The following is a 13,010-nucleotide window of genomic DNA, read 5'->3' as shown; positions in this document are numbered from 1 at the left end:
GTGTCTTGATTGAGGTGTACAAGATGATTAGGGGGTTAGATAGGGTTGACAGTGTGGACCTTTTCCCGCGTATGGAGTCGGGTATTACAAGAGGGCATAGCTATATTTAAATTAAGGGGGGGTAGATATAGGACTGAAGTTAGGGGTAGGTTCTTCACTCAGCGAGTCGTAAGTTCATGGAATGCCCTGCCAGTAGCAGTGGTGGACTCTCCCTCTTTATGGGCATTTAAGCGGGCATTGGATAGGTATATGGAGGATAATGGGTTAGTATAGGTTAGGTGGACTTGGATCGGCGCAACATCGAGGGCCAAAGAGCCTGTACTGCGCTGTATTGTTCTATGTTCTATGTTCTATGTACCAAAAGGATGTGGACGCTTTGGAGAGGGTGCAGAGAAGGTTTACGAGGATGTTGCCAGGTTAGGTTTATTTTCATTAGAAAAAGGAGATTGAGGTGGGACCTGATTGAGGTTTACAAAATGATGAAGGGTATAGACAGGGTGGAAAGAGACGAGCTTTTTCCCAGGGTGAAGGATTCCATAATGAGAGGTCACGCTTTCAAGGTGAGAGGTGGCAAGTTTAAGTGGGATACACGTGGCACAGAGGGTGGTGGGCGTTTGGAACGTGCTGCCAGCAGAGGTGGTAGAGGCAGGCACGGTAGATTCATTTAAGATGCGTCTGGACAGATGCATGAGTAGGTGGGGAGCAGAGGGATACAGATGCTTACGAATTGACCAACAGGTTTAGACAGTACATTTGGATCAGCTCAGGCTTGGAGGGCCGTAGGGCCTGTTCCTGGGCTGTAAATTTTCTTTATTCTTTTGTTCTATCTGTCTTTATACAAAAACAGAAGTTGCTGCTGGAATAGCTCAGCAGGTCTGGCAGCATCTGTGAAGAGAAATCAGAGTAAACGTTTCACATCTGGCGTGACCTTTCCTCAGAACTGATGGTAGCTAGGAAATGTTGGGGTATAGACAATTTCCCAGATGCCATCAGTTCTGAGGAAGGGTCACCGGACCTGAAAGGTTAATTCTGGGGGAAAGATTCTGATTGTTAACCCTATCTATGCATCTCACAATTTTATAATTTGGAGATGCCAATGTTGGACTGGGGTATACAAAGTTAAAAATCACACACACCAGGTTATAGTCCAACAGGTTTATTTGGAAGCACTAGCTTTCGGAGCGCTGCTCTTTCATCACCTCCAACCAACTGATGAAGGAGCAGCGCTCTGAAAGCTATTGGACTATAACCTGGTGTTGTGTGATTTTTAACTAAATAATTTTATAGACTTCAGCTTCCGCCGCTCCAAAGAAAACAATCCGAGTTTTTCTAGCCTCTCCTTATTACTCATACCCTCTAATCCAGCATCTGCAGTCCTCACTTTCTCCTAGCATCCTAGTAAACCTCTTTCCTCGACCTCCACATCCTGTAATGTAGTGACAGAAATGAACGCAATACTCTAAGTGCAGCCTGACCAAAGTCTCAAAGTTGCAGCATGACACCCTGACTTCTGTACTCAATTCCTTGACCAGTAAAGTCAAGTATGCCATATGCCTCCTTTTACCACCCTATCAACTTGCATGGCCAATTTCAGGGAACTATGAACTTGAACCCCAAGATGCTTCTATACATCAATGCTGTTCAGAGTCCTGCCAGTAACTATATACTTTTTGTTAACATTTGATCTCCCAAAGTGCAGCACCTCATACTTCCCCAGATTAAGCTCCATCTGCCATTTCTCCGCCATATCTGCAAGTGATCTATATCCCACTGCATCCTTGGACAACCTTCTATACTATACTCAGCTCCACCGATGTTTGTATTGTCTGCAAACATACTAACCCACCCACCTACCTTATCATCCAAATCATTTATATACATCACAAACAGCAGAGGTCCCAGGACGGATCCCTGCAGAACACAATTAGTCACGGACCTCCAGCCTGAAAAACACCTTTCCGCCACTACACTGTCTTCTATGTGCAAACCAATTCTGAATCCATGTAACCAAGTTAATGTGTATCCCATGCATCTTAATTTTCTGGATGTGCCTACCATGAGGGACCTTTGTAGAAATTCATGTAAATAACATCCACTGCCTTATCCTCATCAAACACCTTTGCTGCCACCTTAAGAAATTAAATCAAATTAATAAGACATGACCTGTCCTGCACAAAGCCACGCAGACTCTCTCTAATTAGGCCATGCTTTTCCAAATATGTGTAAATCCTATCCTATGAATCCTCTCCAATAGCTTCTGACTACCAATGTGAAACCATCGGCCTATAGTTTCCTGGATTATCCCCATTTCCCTGCTTGAACACAGGAACAACATTAGTTACTTGCCAGTCCTCAGGGACCTCTGCAGTGGCTTGCAAGGTCAAGGCCCTAGCAATTTCATCTTTTGCCTCTCTCAGTAACCTGGGGTAGATACCATCGGACTCTGGGGGTTTATCCACTGTAATGCTCTTCAAAAGATCCAACACCACTTCTTTTTTGATCTTAATATGTCCCAGCATTTTAACATGCTCCACACAAATCTCACTGTCCTCCTTATCCTTCTCCTGGGTCAACACCAATGCAAACTACTCATTTGGGATCTCAAGTTCCCTCCTTTATCTTTGCATAAATATGGTTGTGTTGGAGGCAAGAGGGTTTTTTCTTATGAAGAGAGAATGAGCAATTTAAGCCTCTTTTGACTCAATATTGGCTATCCTCTCCAGGAACCTGGGACTCAACTCAGACTGTCACTATCAAAAGTTTGAATTTTGACCTTTGCTTGCCCAGTCAGACTCTTTAACACATTGAAATGAAACACGAGAGTGAACACCAGAATCTTATCACTAGAATTTTTCAAAGCACCTTCAGCTCAATTCATCATCAAACCTTCCAATATAATTGCAAGGGAGGCAATGACCTTGTGGTATCATCACTGTACTATTAATCTGGGCGAAGTTCTGGAAATCTGGGTTTCAATTCTGTCACGATAGACGGAGGAATTTGAATTCCAGAGAAGTCTGGAACTACAAATCTAATGATGATCATGAAACAATTGTTGTTTGTTAAAAAAAACCCCACCTCATTCACTGATGAATAAGATATGCTAAGATTAGCATTTTTTCGATCCACTGAAACCTTTTCCGTCCCCCGGCTCTGATGGCTTACATCCTAGGATCGTAAAGACACAGACAATGCGGATGCATAGTTTGTAATTTTTCAAAATTCCTTGGATTTTGGAGATTTACTGGAGGGTTGGTCAACTGCAATGTGGTACCTCTATTCAAAAAGGAAGGAAAGAACAAGTGGGTAACCATAGACAATTAACATAATGCATGTTGTTGGAAAAATGTTGGAGTCATTTTTAAGAAAGTAGTAGCATATCTGAAAAACATAATCTCATCATGCAGAGTCAGCATGGCTTCTTGAAAGTGAAATCATATCTGACTAAATTATTAGAGTCACTCGAGGGAATCTCAAGCAAAGCAGTTAGAGTGGAACCAATGAATATTTTATATTTAGATTTCCAGAAGGAGTTCAACAAGGTACCTCACAAAAGGTTAAGCCATAACGTAACAGCCAATTGTGTTGGAAGTTGAAAACTGATCGTTTTAAAAAACTGTTTTTTTCAGAACCCAGTGAATTTTGAAATATCGTAACTAATAGATTCACTATCTCTGCTGCTACTTCCTTTAAGGCCCAATGATACAGGCCAAAGGTCTCTGGAGACTTGTCTGCCTTCAATCCCAATTGTTTGCTTGGTACTTTTTCCCCTCGTGATGGTTGTTCCTCCCTTTCTATAGCTTCTGCAATACCTGTTACTATTGGGATGATACTAATATCCTCCACTGTGAAAACTGAAGCAAGGTGCCAACATTTCTATGTTCTCCACTATTAACTCCTCAATCTCATCCTCCATAAGACCAAATTTCACTTTAGTTACTGTCTTCCCTTTTATATATTTATAGAAGCTTTTGTAATTCATATAGTTTTCTTTCTTTTACCTCTGCTCATTTTATTAATTTTAGTACCCCTTTGTTGACATTTAAAAGTTTTCCAATCTTCCACCTGCCATTTGCCTTTGTAAGGTGATATGTTTTAGTTTTTAATCTTTGTTTTATCTTTAACTTGCTTGCATAGCAATGGATGTTTCTTCCTGAAAAAGGGCTCATGCCTGAAACGTCGATTCTCCTGCTCCTTGGATGCTGCCTGACCTGCTGGGCTTTTCCAGCAACACATTTTCAGTTTTGGTCTTCACACCCAATCCACTAGAGCCAGATCTGACCTCATTCCTATGTAATTATCTTTAACTCCAGAATGCTATAGTTTCTCACTTTCCAGCTGAATTTAAAATTCCAGCATACTATGATCACAAATACTGAGAGGATCCTTTACTATGGGATCATTAATGAATTCTGTCTCATTACACAATATTAGAACCAGCATAGCTTGCTCCTTTATTGGTTCCCCAAATTATTCCCCAAAAAACAATCTCTAATACATTTGAGGAACTATCCTTTGAGGTTACTCTTGCCAATTTGATTACTCCATTTAAAACCACTCATGATTATTGCTGTTCCTTTACTACAAGCCCCCAGTATTGTGGTTTATATTGCAGCACTACTTTTCGGGATCTATGGGTTACTCACATCAGGGACGACTTTCTCTAGCAATTTCTTATTTCTCCCCAGACTGATTCTATGGCTTCATCACCCCAGTGCTGATATTATTGTTCAACAAAGCTACACACCTACTTTACTTCCTGCCTGTCATTCTGAATAATTAAGATGTATAAAATTATCATAGACATGGACAAGAAGGAACGTTTCCCCTTTGGTGGAAGGATAATGACCTAGGGGGCCATATATTTATGGTAAGACCCAGGATGCGAGGATTGAGATAATTTAGAACTCAGCTCCTGTAAGAGTGTTAGAAGCAGAGACCCTCATAACGTTTAAGAAGTATTTAGATGTGCACTTGTATGCTAAGTCATAGAATGCTATAGGCTAAGTGCTGGAAATTGAGATTAGAATGGTTAGGTAGTTGGTTTTGACTGGTGCATACCTGATTGGCCAAAGGGCCTTTTTCTGTATTATAGACCTCTATGGCTCCTTGGAGAAAGTAAGGACTGCAGATACTGGAGATCAGAGCTGAAAAATGTGTTGCTAGAAAAGCGCAGCAGGTCAGGCAGCATTCAAGGAGCAGGAGAATCGAAGTTTCGGATTTCCTGAGGAAGGGCTTATGCCCGAAACGTCAATTTTCCTGCTCCTTGGATGCTACCTGACCTGCTGCGCTTTTCCAGCAACACATTTTTCAGCTCTATGGCTCCTTGACTAACTAGTCTTTTGTTCTTATATTTGAAGGTGCTGAAGACCAGAATGGCACTACGAAAGACTGGACAATATTCGGGGGTAGGAGACTGTATCAAGAAGATTATGAAGAGGGAAGGATTGATTGCATTTTACAAAGGTTATATTCCAAACATTTTGGGTATTATCCCCTATGCGGGCATTGATCTCGCTATCTATGAGGTAGGTTCAATACAAAAATCTTGAAATTTCCTTTATCTATTTGAAGGTGGGCCAGTAATCACTCACCCATCCCTCACTGTTCCATAAACTGTCATATGGATAAATGCTCAACATCTATCATCAAGTGTGACTTAGTAGCGTGACTACTTGCCAAGCTGGCTCAGTCTTGCAGGACATTGCCAGACTGAGCCTGGGACAGGTGATGGAAGAACCAAAAACTTGGAATAATCTTCTTGACCTTATCCTCACTAATCCACTTGGGGTAAATGCGCCTATCCATAACAGCATTGCTACCACAACACAGTCATTATGGGAATAAATTATGCTCACCACTACCATCTTAAGAGCAATTAGAGATAGACAATAAATCCTGGTCTTGTCAATGATGCTTACATATGTGAACGAATATTGAGAAACAAGGTAGATAGCGAGAAATTATTTCTGAGTTATGTGTCTTTGGAACGGTCTTCCTCAGAAAGTAGTGGTGGCAGAATTTATGAAAGATTTTTGATAAGCAAAGCAGTGAAATGTTATTGGGAATAGGCAAGAATGTGGATTTGAGGTTAAAACCTGTGAGTCAAGTTGCCGACTCCTACTTCAGTTTCATATGTTCATATAATCATTGTTACGTTGGAAAAGATAGAGCAAATAAATTCATAGTTCCTGAAATGTTCAAAGAGATAGAGTGAAGCACCAAAAAGGGAAGTATGACATGCCAGGTGGAAAATACAAGTGAGAAAAGGTAAATGGAACGTTGGGCTTTATGGCAAGAGGTAAGAGTATAAAGGGAGAGATAGAGACCCAGGGAAGTTAATTGCATCTAATTGAAAGAAATGCATTTAATGAAGGTGGCCAAAAAATAATGCAAAGTAAACTTTTGAGGGTAATCTTTAATTAATGTACAATCAAACAGTGAGAGCATCTTTGTTCATACATGAGGAATAAGAGAATGATCAGGGAGAAGGTAGGGCCGATCAGGGATAGCGTAGGGAACTAGTGTGTGGAGTCTGAGCAGTTGGGGAAGCCCTAAATGAGATTTTGCTTTGGTTTTCACGAAGGAAAGGAACCTTGTTATGAATGAGAACTTTGAGGAGCTGAGACACAAGCTTGACCAGATCAAGGTTGATGAAGTTGATGTGCTGGAAATTTTGGAAAACATTAAGATTGATAAGTCCCCAGGGCCAGACCAGATTTATCCTAGGCTGCTCCGGGAAGCGAGAAAGGAGGTTGCTAAGCCGCTGGCGAGGATATTTTCCTCCTCACTCTCCACGGGGGTCTTACGGAGGATTGGAAGGAGGCGAATATTGTTCCACTTTTCAGGAAGGATAATAGGGAAATCCTTGACAATTACAGAACAGTCAGTGTTACGTCTGTGGTCAGGAAAGTTGATAGGATTTATGACCATTTGGAAAAGCATAGTGTGATTAAAGGCGGTCAGCATGGCTTTGTGAGGAGCAGGTCATGCCTCACAAATCTTATTGAGTTCTTTGAAGAGGTGACAAGACAGGTCGATGAAGGTTGAATAACGGATGTGGTGTATTTGGACTTCAGCAAGGCATTTGATAGGGTTCCCCATGGTCGGCTCATTCATAAAGTCAGGAAATATGGGTTACAGGGAGATTTGGCTGTCTGGATTCAGGATTGGTTGGCTGACAGAAGGCAGAGAGTGGTTGTAGTTGGAAAGTATTCTACCTGGAGGTCAGTGTTGAGTGGGGTTCTGCAGGGCTGTGTTCTTGTGCCTCTGCTCTTTGTAGTTTTTGTAAATGACTTGGATGAGGAGGTTGAGGGATGGGTTAGTAAATTTGCAGATGACACAAAATTTGGAGGTGGCTTTGATAGTATCGAGGGCTATTGCAGGCTGCAGTGTGACATAGACAGGATGCAGAGCTGGGCTGAGAAATGGCAGATGGAGTTCAACCTGGATAAATGTGAAGTGATGCCTTTTGGAAGGTCGAACTTGAATGCTGAATATAGGATTAAAGACAAGATTCTTGGCAGAGTGGACATACTGCATCATCTGCCAGAGTGGGATTCAAATCCATGTCCCCAGAGTATTAGCGTGGGATCTAAATTACTAGCCCAGTGATATTACCACTCTGCCTCTGTCCCCCCTACCTGGAATATTGGCATAAAAAAACAGAAATTGCTGGAAAATCTCAGCAGGTCTGGCAGCTTCATTGGGCAGAAATCGGAGTTAATGTTTTGGTTCATGACCCTTTTGCAGATACCTTCTACCATGTCCTTAGTCCAACCTCCACACACCAGTCCTTACAATCACATGGACTGCTACTACGTTGTCAGCTACTAATAATCCCCATTAGCAGCTAATCTAGTATGACCTTGACCTGCTCGTTTGTCTTTTTTCTCCCTCTTTGAGAGGTATCTGAACTTATCATTTACTCTTCCCCCTACCTATCTTCTGCATAAATACCACCTTAGTACAGCTTGGAAACAGGACCTTTGGCCCAACTCGTCCATGCCAATCAGGTTTCCCAAACTAAACTAGTTCCATTTGCCCACATTTGGTCCATATCCCTCTAAACCTTTCCCATTCACTTCCATAAATATTGATTTCTCACCTCAGATGCTGTCAGATCTGCTGAGTTTTTCCAATAATTACTGTTTTCGCTTCTGATTTACAGCATGTACAGTTCTTTTTTTTTGGAATGTTGGCATTTATTTTAAAGAGAATGGAGTATGAAAATCGGGAAGTCTTGCGAGAACTATGTAAGGCACAAGTTGTACCACAGTTGGAATACTGCGATCAGTTTTGGTCCCCTGTCCACAGAATGTTATATTGGCATTGGTGGCTATCCAGAGAAGGCTCACTAGATTGATTCTAGGTGTGGAAGGCATTTTCTTAAGAGGAGAGGTCAAGCTGGTTATATCTGTACTTATCGGCATTTAAAACCACAACATGGAGCAGAAGCTTCTTGATTGGAAAACCCTTGACTGGTCAGCTCGATAACTCAGTGGTTAGCACCAGATCTCTGGGTTCGATTCCACCCTCAGGTGACTGTCTGTGTGGAGTTCGCACGTTCTCCTCACGTCTGTGTGGGTTTCCAGTGGGTGCAATAGTTTCCTCCCACAGTCCAAAGATGTGCAAGTTAGGTAGATTGGCCATGCTAAATTATCTATAGTGGACAGGGATGTTTAGGCTGGGTGCATTGGCCATGGGAGATGTGGTGTTGCAGGCCAGGGGTGGGGGTATGGGTCTGGATGGGGTGCTCTTCGGAGGGTCAGTATGGACATGTTGGGCTGGGTGGCCTGTTTCCACATTGTTGGGATTCTATGTAAAAACAAATCTTCTCCCAAAGGGTAGTGTATCTACGGAATTCTTTATCACACACAGAGGTAGAAGGTCGGTATATTCAAGGTTGAGATAGACAGATTTCTAATCAGTAAGGGAATCATGGGTTATGGGTAAAAGGCAGGAAAGTGACAGTGAGGATTATCAGATCAGCCAAGATCTTACTGAGTACCAGAGCAGACATAATGGGCTGGATAACCTGCTTCTGAACCTGGGTCTTAGTACAGGGCATTGATGAGACTACTCCCAACGTATCACATACAGTTTTGGATTCCTTAATTAAGGAGGGGTGTAGAACAGAGAACACAGAACGTTACAGCGCAATATAGGGCTTTTGGCCCTCGATGTTGCGTCAACCTGTGAAAATAATCTAATGCCAATCTAACTTGCATCATTCCATTATTATCCATTTGTCTATCCAATACCCACTTAAATACTCTTAATGTCAGCGAGTCTACAACTGTTGCTGACAGGCCGTTCCACGCCTCTAATACTCCCAGAGTGTAGAAACTACCCCTAATATCTGTCCTAAATCTATCACCCCTCAATTTAAAGCCATGTTCCCTCATGTTAACCTTAACCATCCAAGAAAATAGGCTCTCACTGTCCAATTTATCTAACCCTCTGATTATCTTATACATCTCGATTTCATCACCTCTCCACCTTCTTCTCTCCAATACAGTCTCAGTTCTCTTAGCCTTTCCTTATAAGACCTCCCTTCTGTACCAGGCAACATCCCAGTAAATCTCTGAACCCTTTCCAAAGCTTCCACGTTCTTCCTATAATGCGGTGACCAGAACTGCACGCAATACTCCAGGTGCGGCCTTACCAGTGTCTTGTACAGCTGAAGCATGACCACGTGGGTCCGAACAACCCTATCAACCCGGGTGGCAACTTTCAGGGATTTATGCACCCAGACACCGAGATCTCTATGATCATCTACACTGCCAAGAATTTTACCATTATCCCATTACTATCCATTCCTGTTATTTCATCTGAAGGGAACTACCTAACATTTTTCCAATTAAACTCCATTTACCACTTTGCAGCCCAGCTCTGATCTTATCTCTGTCTCTCTGTAACCCACAACATCCTTTAGCACTATCCAGAACTCTGCCTTCCTTTGTATCATCCACACATTTACTAACCCAGCCTTCTACGTCCACATCCAGATCATTTATAAAAATGACAAACAGCATTGGCCCCAAAACTGATCCTTGCAGCACACCACTGGTAACTGAGTTCCAGGATGAATATTTTCCATCAACCACCACCCTCTATCTTCTCTCAGCTAGCCAATTTCTGATCCAAACCACTAAATCGCCTTCAATCCCAAAACTCCATATTTTGTGCAATAGCCTACCGTGTGGCACCTTATCAAACACCTTACTGAAATCCAAATACACCATATCAACCCCTTTACCTTTATATACCTGTTTTGTCACCTTCTCGAAGAATTCAATGCTAGTGAGGCACGGCCTACCCTTCACAAAACCATGTTGACTATCCCTAATCAAATTATTCCTTTCCAGATGATTATAAATCCTGTCTCTTATAACCTTTTCCAACACCTTACCCATAACCAAAGTAACCAAGCTCACTGTCTTATAATTACCAGGGTTGTACCGACTACCCTTCTTAAACAAGAGAACAACATTTGCTATCCTCCAGTCTTTTGGCACTATTCCTGTCGACAATGATGACATAAAGATCGAAGCCAAAGGTTCTGCAATCTCCTTCCTGACTTCCCAGAGAATCTGAGGATAAATCCCATCCGACCCACAGACCTTAGCTATTTTCAGATCTTCCAAAATTGCTAAAACCTCCTCTTTGTCAACCGCAATCCCATCTAATCTTGTAGCCTGTAACTCTGTATTCTCACTAACGTTTCCTTTTTCCAATGTGAATACTGACAAAAAGTATTCATTAAGCACTTCCAGTGCTTTCCCTGTAACCTTAGATTCCACGCACAATTTTCCACTACTCTCTTTGATTGGTCCTAATGTGGGACAAATATTGACTGTCAATCAGTTAGTAGATATAGAGTGGAAATTTGGAGTAACAGCAGGGAGCAGTGAATTGCAAAAGGTTGGCAGTATATTTTTACAGTTAAAATTAGTTATAAAGAAGGGAAATAAGAGTGAAAATGTTTACATGAAGTTGACTTTACCACAGTTCTATAACTTCTTACATGAAATGGAACAAGCCAAGGCTAGCCTTGAATGTTTCAGTTAAATTGCTGCATCATTATTCATCAAATTGTTTGAACTATAAACAAACCTCATTTTCTACTTGTTCAAAAAATCCATTTATACATTCAAGTAAAATAAATCTTCATTATTTATAACTTTGAATTGATAGTGAATCGTGTTCAGGAAGCACCTGTTGCCTTTATCAGTTGTAAATGTTAGCATAGTTTAACAGTGTAAATAAAATTATTCTGTGCCAAGTGTAAAAATTTAAAAAAAAGTGGGTGGCACAGTGGTTAGCACTGTTGCCTCACAGCACCAGAGACCCGGGTTCAATTCCCACCTCAGGCAACTGTCTGTGTGGAGTTTGCACATTCTCCCTGTGTCTGCGTGTGTTTCCTCCGGGTGCTCCAGTTTCCTCTCAGTCCAAAAATGTGCAGGTTAGGCGAATTGGCCATGCTAAATTGCCCGTAGTGTTAGGTGAAGGGGTAAATGTAGAGGAATGGGTCTGGGTGGGTTGCTCTTCAGAGGGACTTGTTGGGCTGAAGGGCCTGTTTCCACACTGTAGCTAATCTAATTACTCTAGTCTTTTTTTTTATTCCTGGTATACCTATAGAAGGCCTTAGGGTTTTACTTGATCCTATCCACCAACAACTTCTCATGTCCCCTCCTGGCTCTTCCTAGCCCCCTCATTAGATCTTTTCTGGCTAACTTATATCTCTCAAGCCCCCTAACTAAGCCTCATCCTCACATCAGCCTCCTCCTTCCTCTTGACAAGAGTTTCAAATTCTTTAGTAAGCCATGGCTCCTTCTCTTGATAACCACCTCCCTGCCTGATAGGTATATACTTAATCAAGGACCCTCGGTATCTGTTCCTTGAATGAGCTCCATGTTTCAATTGTGTCCATCCCTTGCAGTTTTCCTTCCCCATTCTATGCATCCTAAATCTTGCCTAATTGCCCTTCCCCCCCCCCCCAGTTATACCTCTTTCCCTGCGGTATATACCTATCCCTGCCCATTGCTATTGTAAACATCACGGAATTGTGGTCACTATCACCAAAGTGCTCACCTACCTCCAAATCTAACACCTGGCAGGGTTCATTCCCCAGTACCAAATCCAATGTGGCATCCTGTCTACATACTGTGTCAGAAGACCTTCTTGCATACATTGAACAAAAACTTACCCATCTAAACTACTTGAACTATAGTATTCCCAGTCAATACTGGGGAACATAGAACATAAACAATACAGCACAGAACAGGCCCTTCGGCCCACGATGTTGTGCCGAACATTTGTCCTAGCTTAAGCACCCATCCATGTACCTATCCAATTGCCTCTTAAAGGTCACCAAAGATTCTGACTCTACCACTCCCACAGGCAGTGCATTCCATGCCCCCACCACTCTCTCGGTAAAGAGTGAAGGGGGATAAACTGAGAGAGGATAGAAAGGGGAGCGACTGACTGAGCGGGAGATGAAGAGATGTTAGATGAGGGTGAAGTTAGATAGATCAGAAGACCGCATTAGAGTTGATCAGTATGCACAGACAGAAGTTAGAAGTTTTATTTAGAATTTCCTCTGGACTGCAAGCCTTTTGTCTAGGCGCCATATCCTGTGAGCACAATGATGATACTGGCTGTCATCCCAGATCATTTATTTTCAATACTGCCACAGAGTTGTTTATTGACAGCTAAACAGAACCCATTAGGCCAATAGATTGGTTTCATGGAGAAAGCTGAATTTCCAAGCGCAGCAGGAAATGATAACTACCCACGATATTGTGTGAGAAGCTGGGCCAGAGAATCTCAGTGAGAGGGATCACTGACAGAGGGGAAATCATCATCTCAGCTGTGGGTCAAATAATGATTGATAAAGTTTACACACCACTTCCCTAGTTTTGTAATCCACATTTCAATTTATATAGCTCAGTTTCAGGAGTGCATTTTAAGAACCTTATCTCTTTATACTTTGCATATATTGGTAT

At 42.0% G+C, this 13,010-nt stretch overlaps 1 protein-coding gene across 2 annotated transcripts in view; it reads left to right on the top strand.

Annotated features, from left to right (window-relative positions):
* LOC122556252 (calcium-binding mitochondrial carrier protein SCaMC-1-like) overlaps positions 1-13,010 on the top strand; it is a 93,009-nt gene that overhangs the window by 61,259 nt on the left and 18,740 nt on the right. For both annotated transcript variants that reach the window (XM_043702884.1, XM_043702883.1), the window contains one exon: positions 5,361-5,528. In XM_043702884.1, coding sequence (XP_043558819.1) covers positions 5,361-5,528 — 168 coding nt within the window. The remainder of the gene's footprint in view (positions 1-5,360; positions 5,529-13,010) is intronic.

The sequence above is a fragment of the Chiloscyllium plagiosum genome, chromosome 13 (assembly GCF_004010195.1).
Source record: "Chiloscyllium plagiosum isolate BGI_BamShark_2017 chromosome 13, ASM401019v2, whole genome shotgun sequence".
NCBI lineage: Eukaryota > Metazoa > Chordata > Chondrichthyes > Orectolobiformes > Hemiscylliidae > Chiloscyllium > Chiloscyllium plagiosum.
The sequence above is the reverse complement of the archived record's forward strand: the minus strand, read 5'-3'. Positions and strand labels throughout refer to the sequence as shown.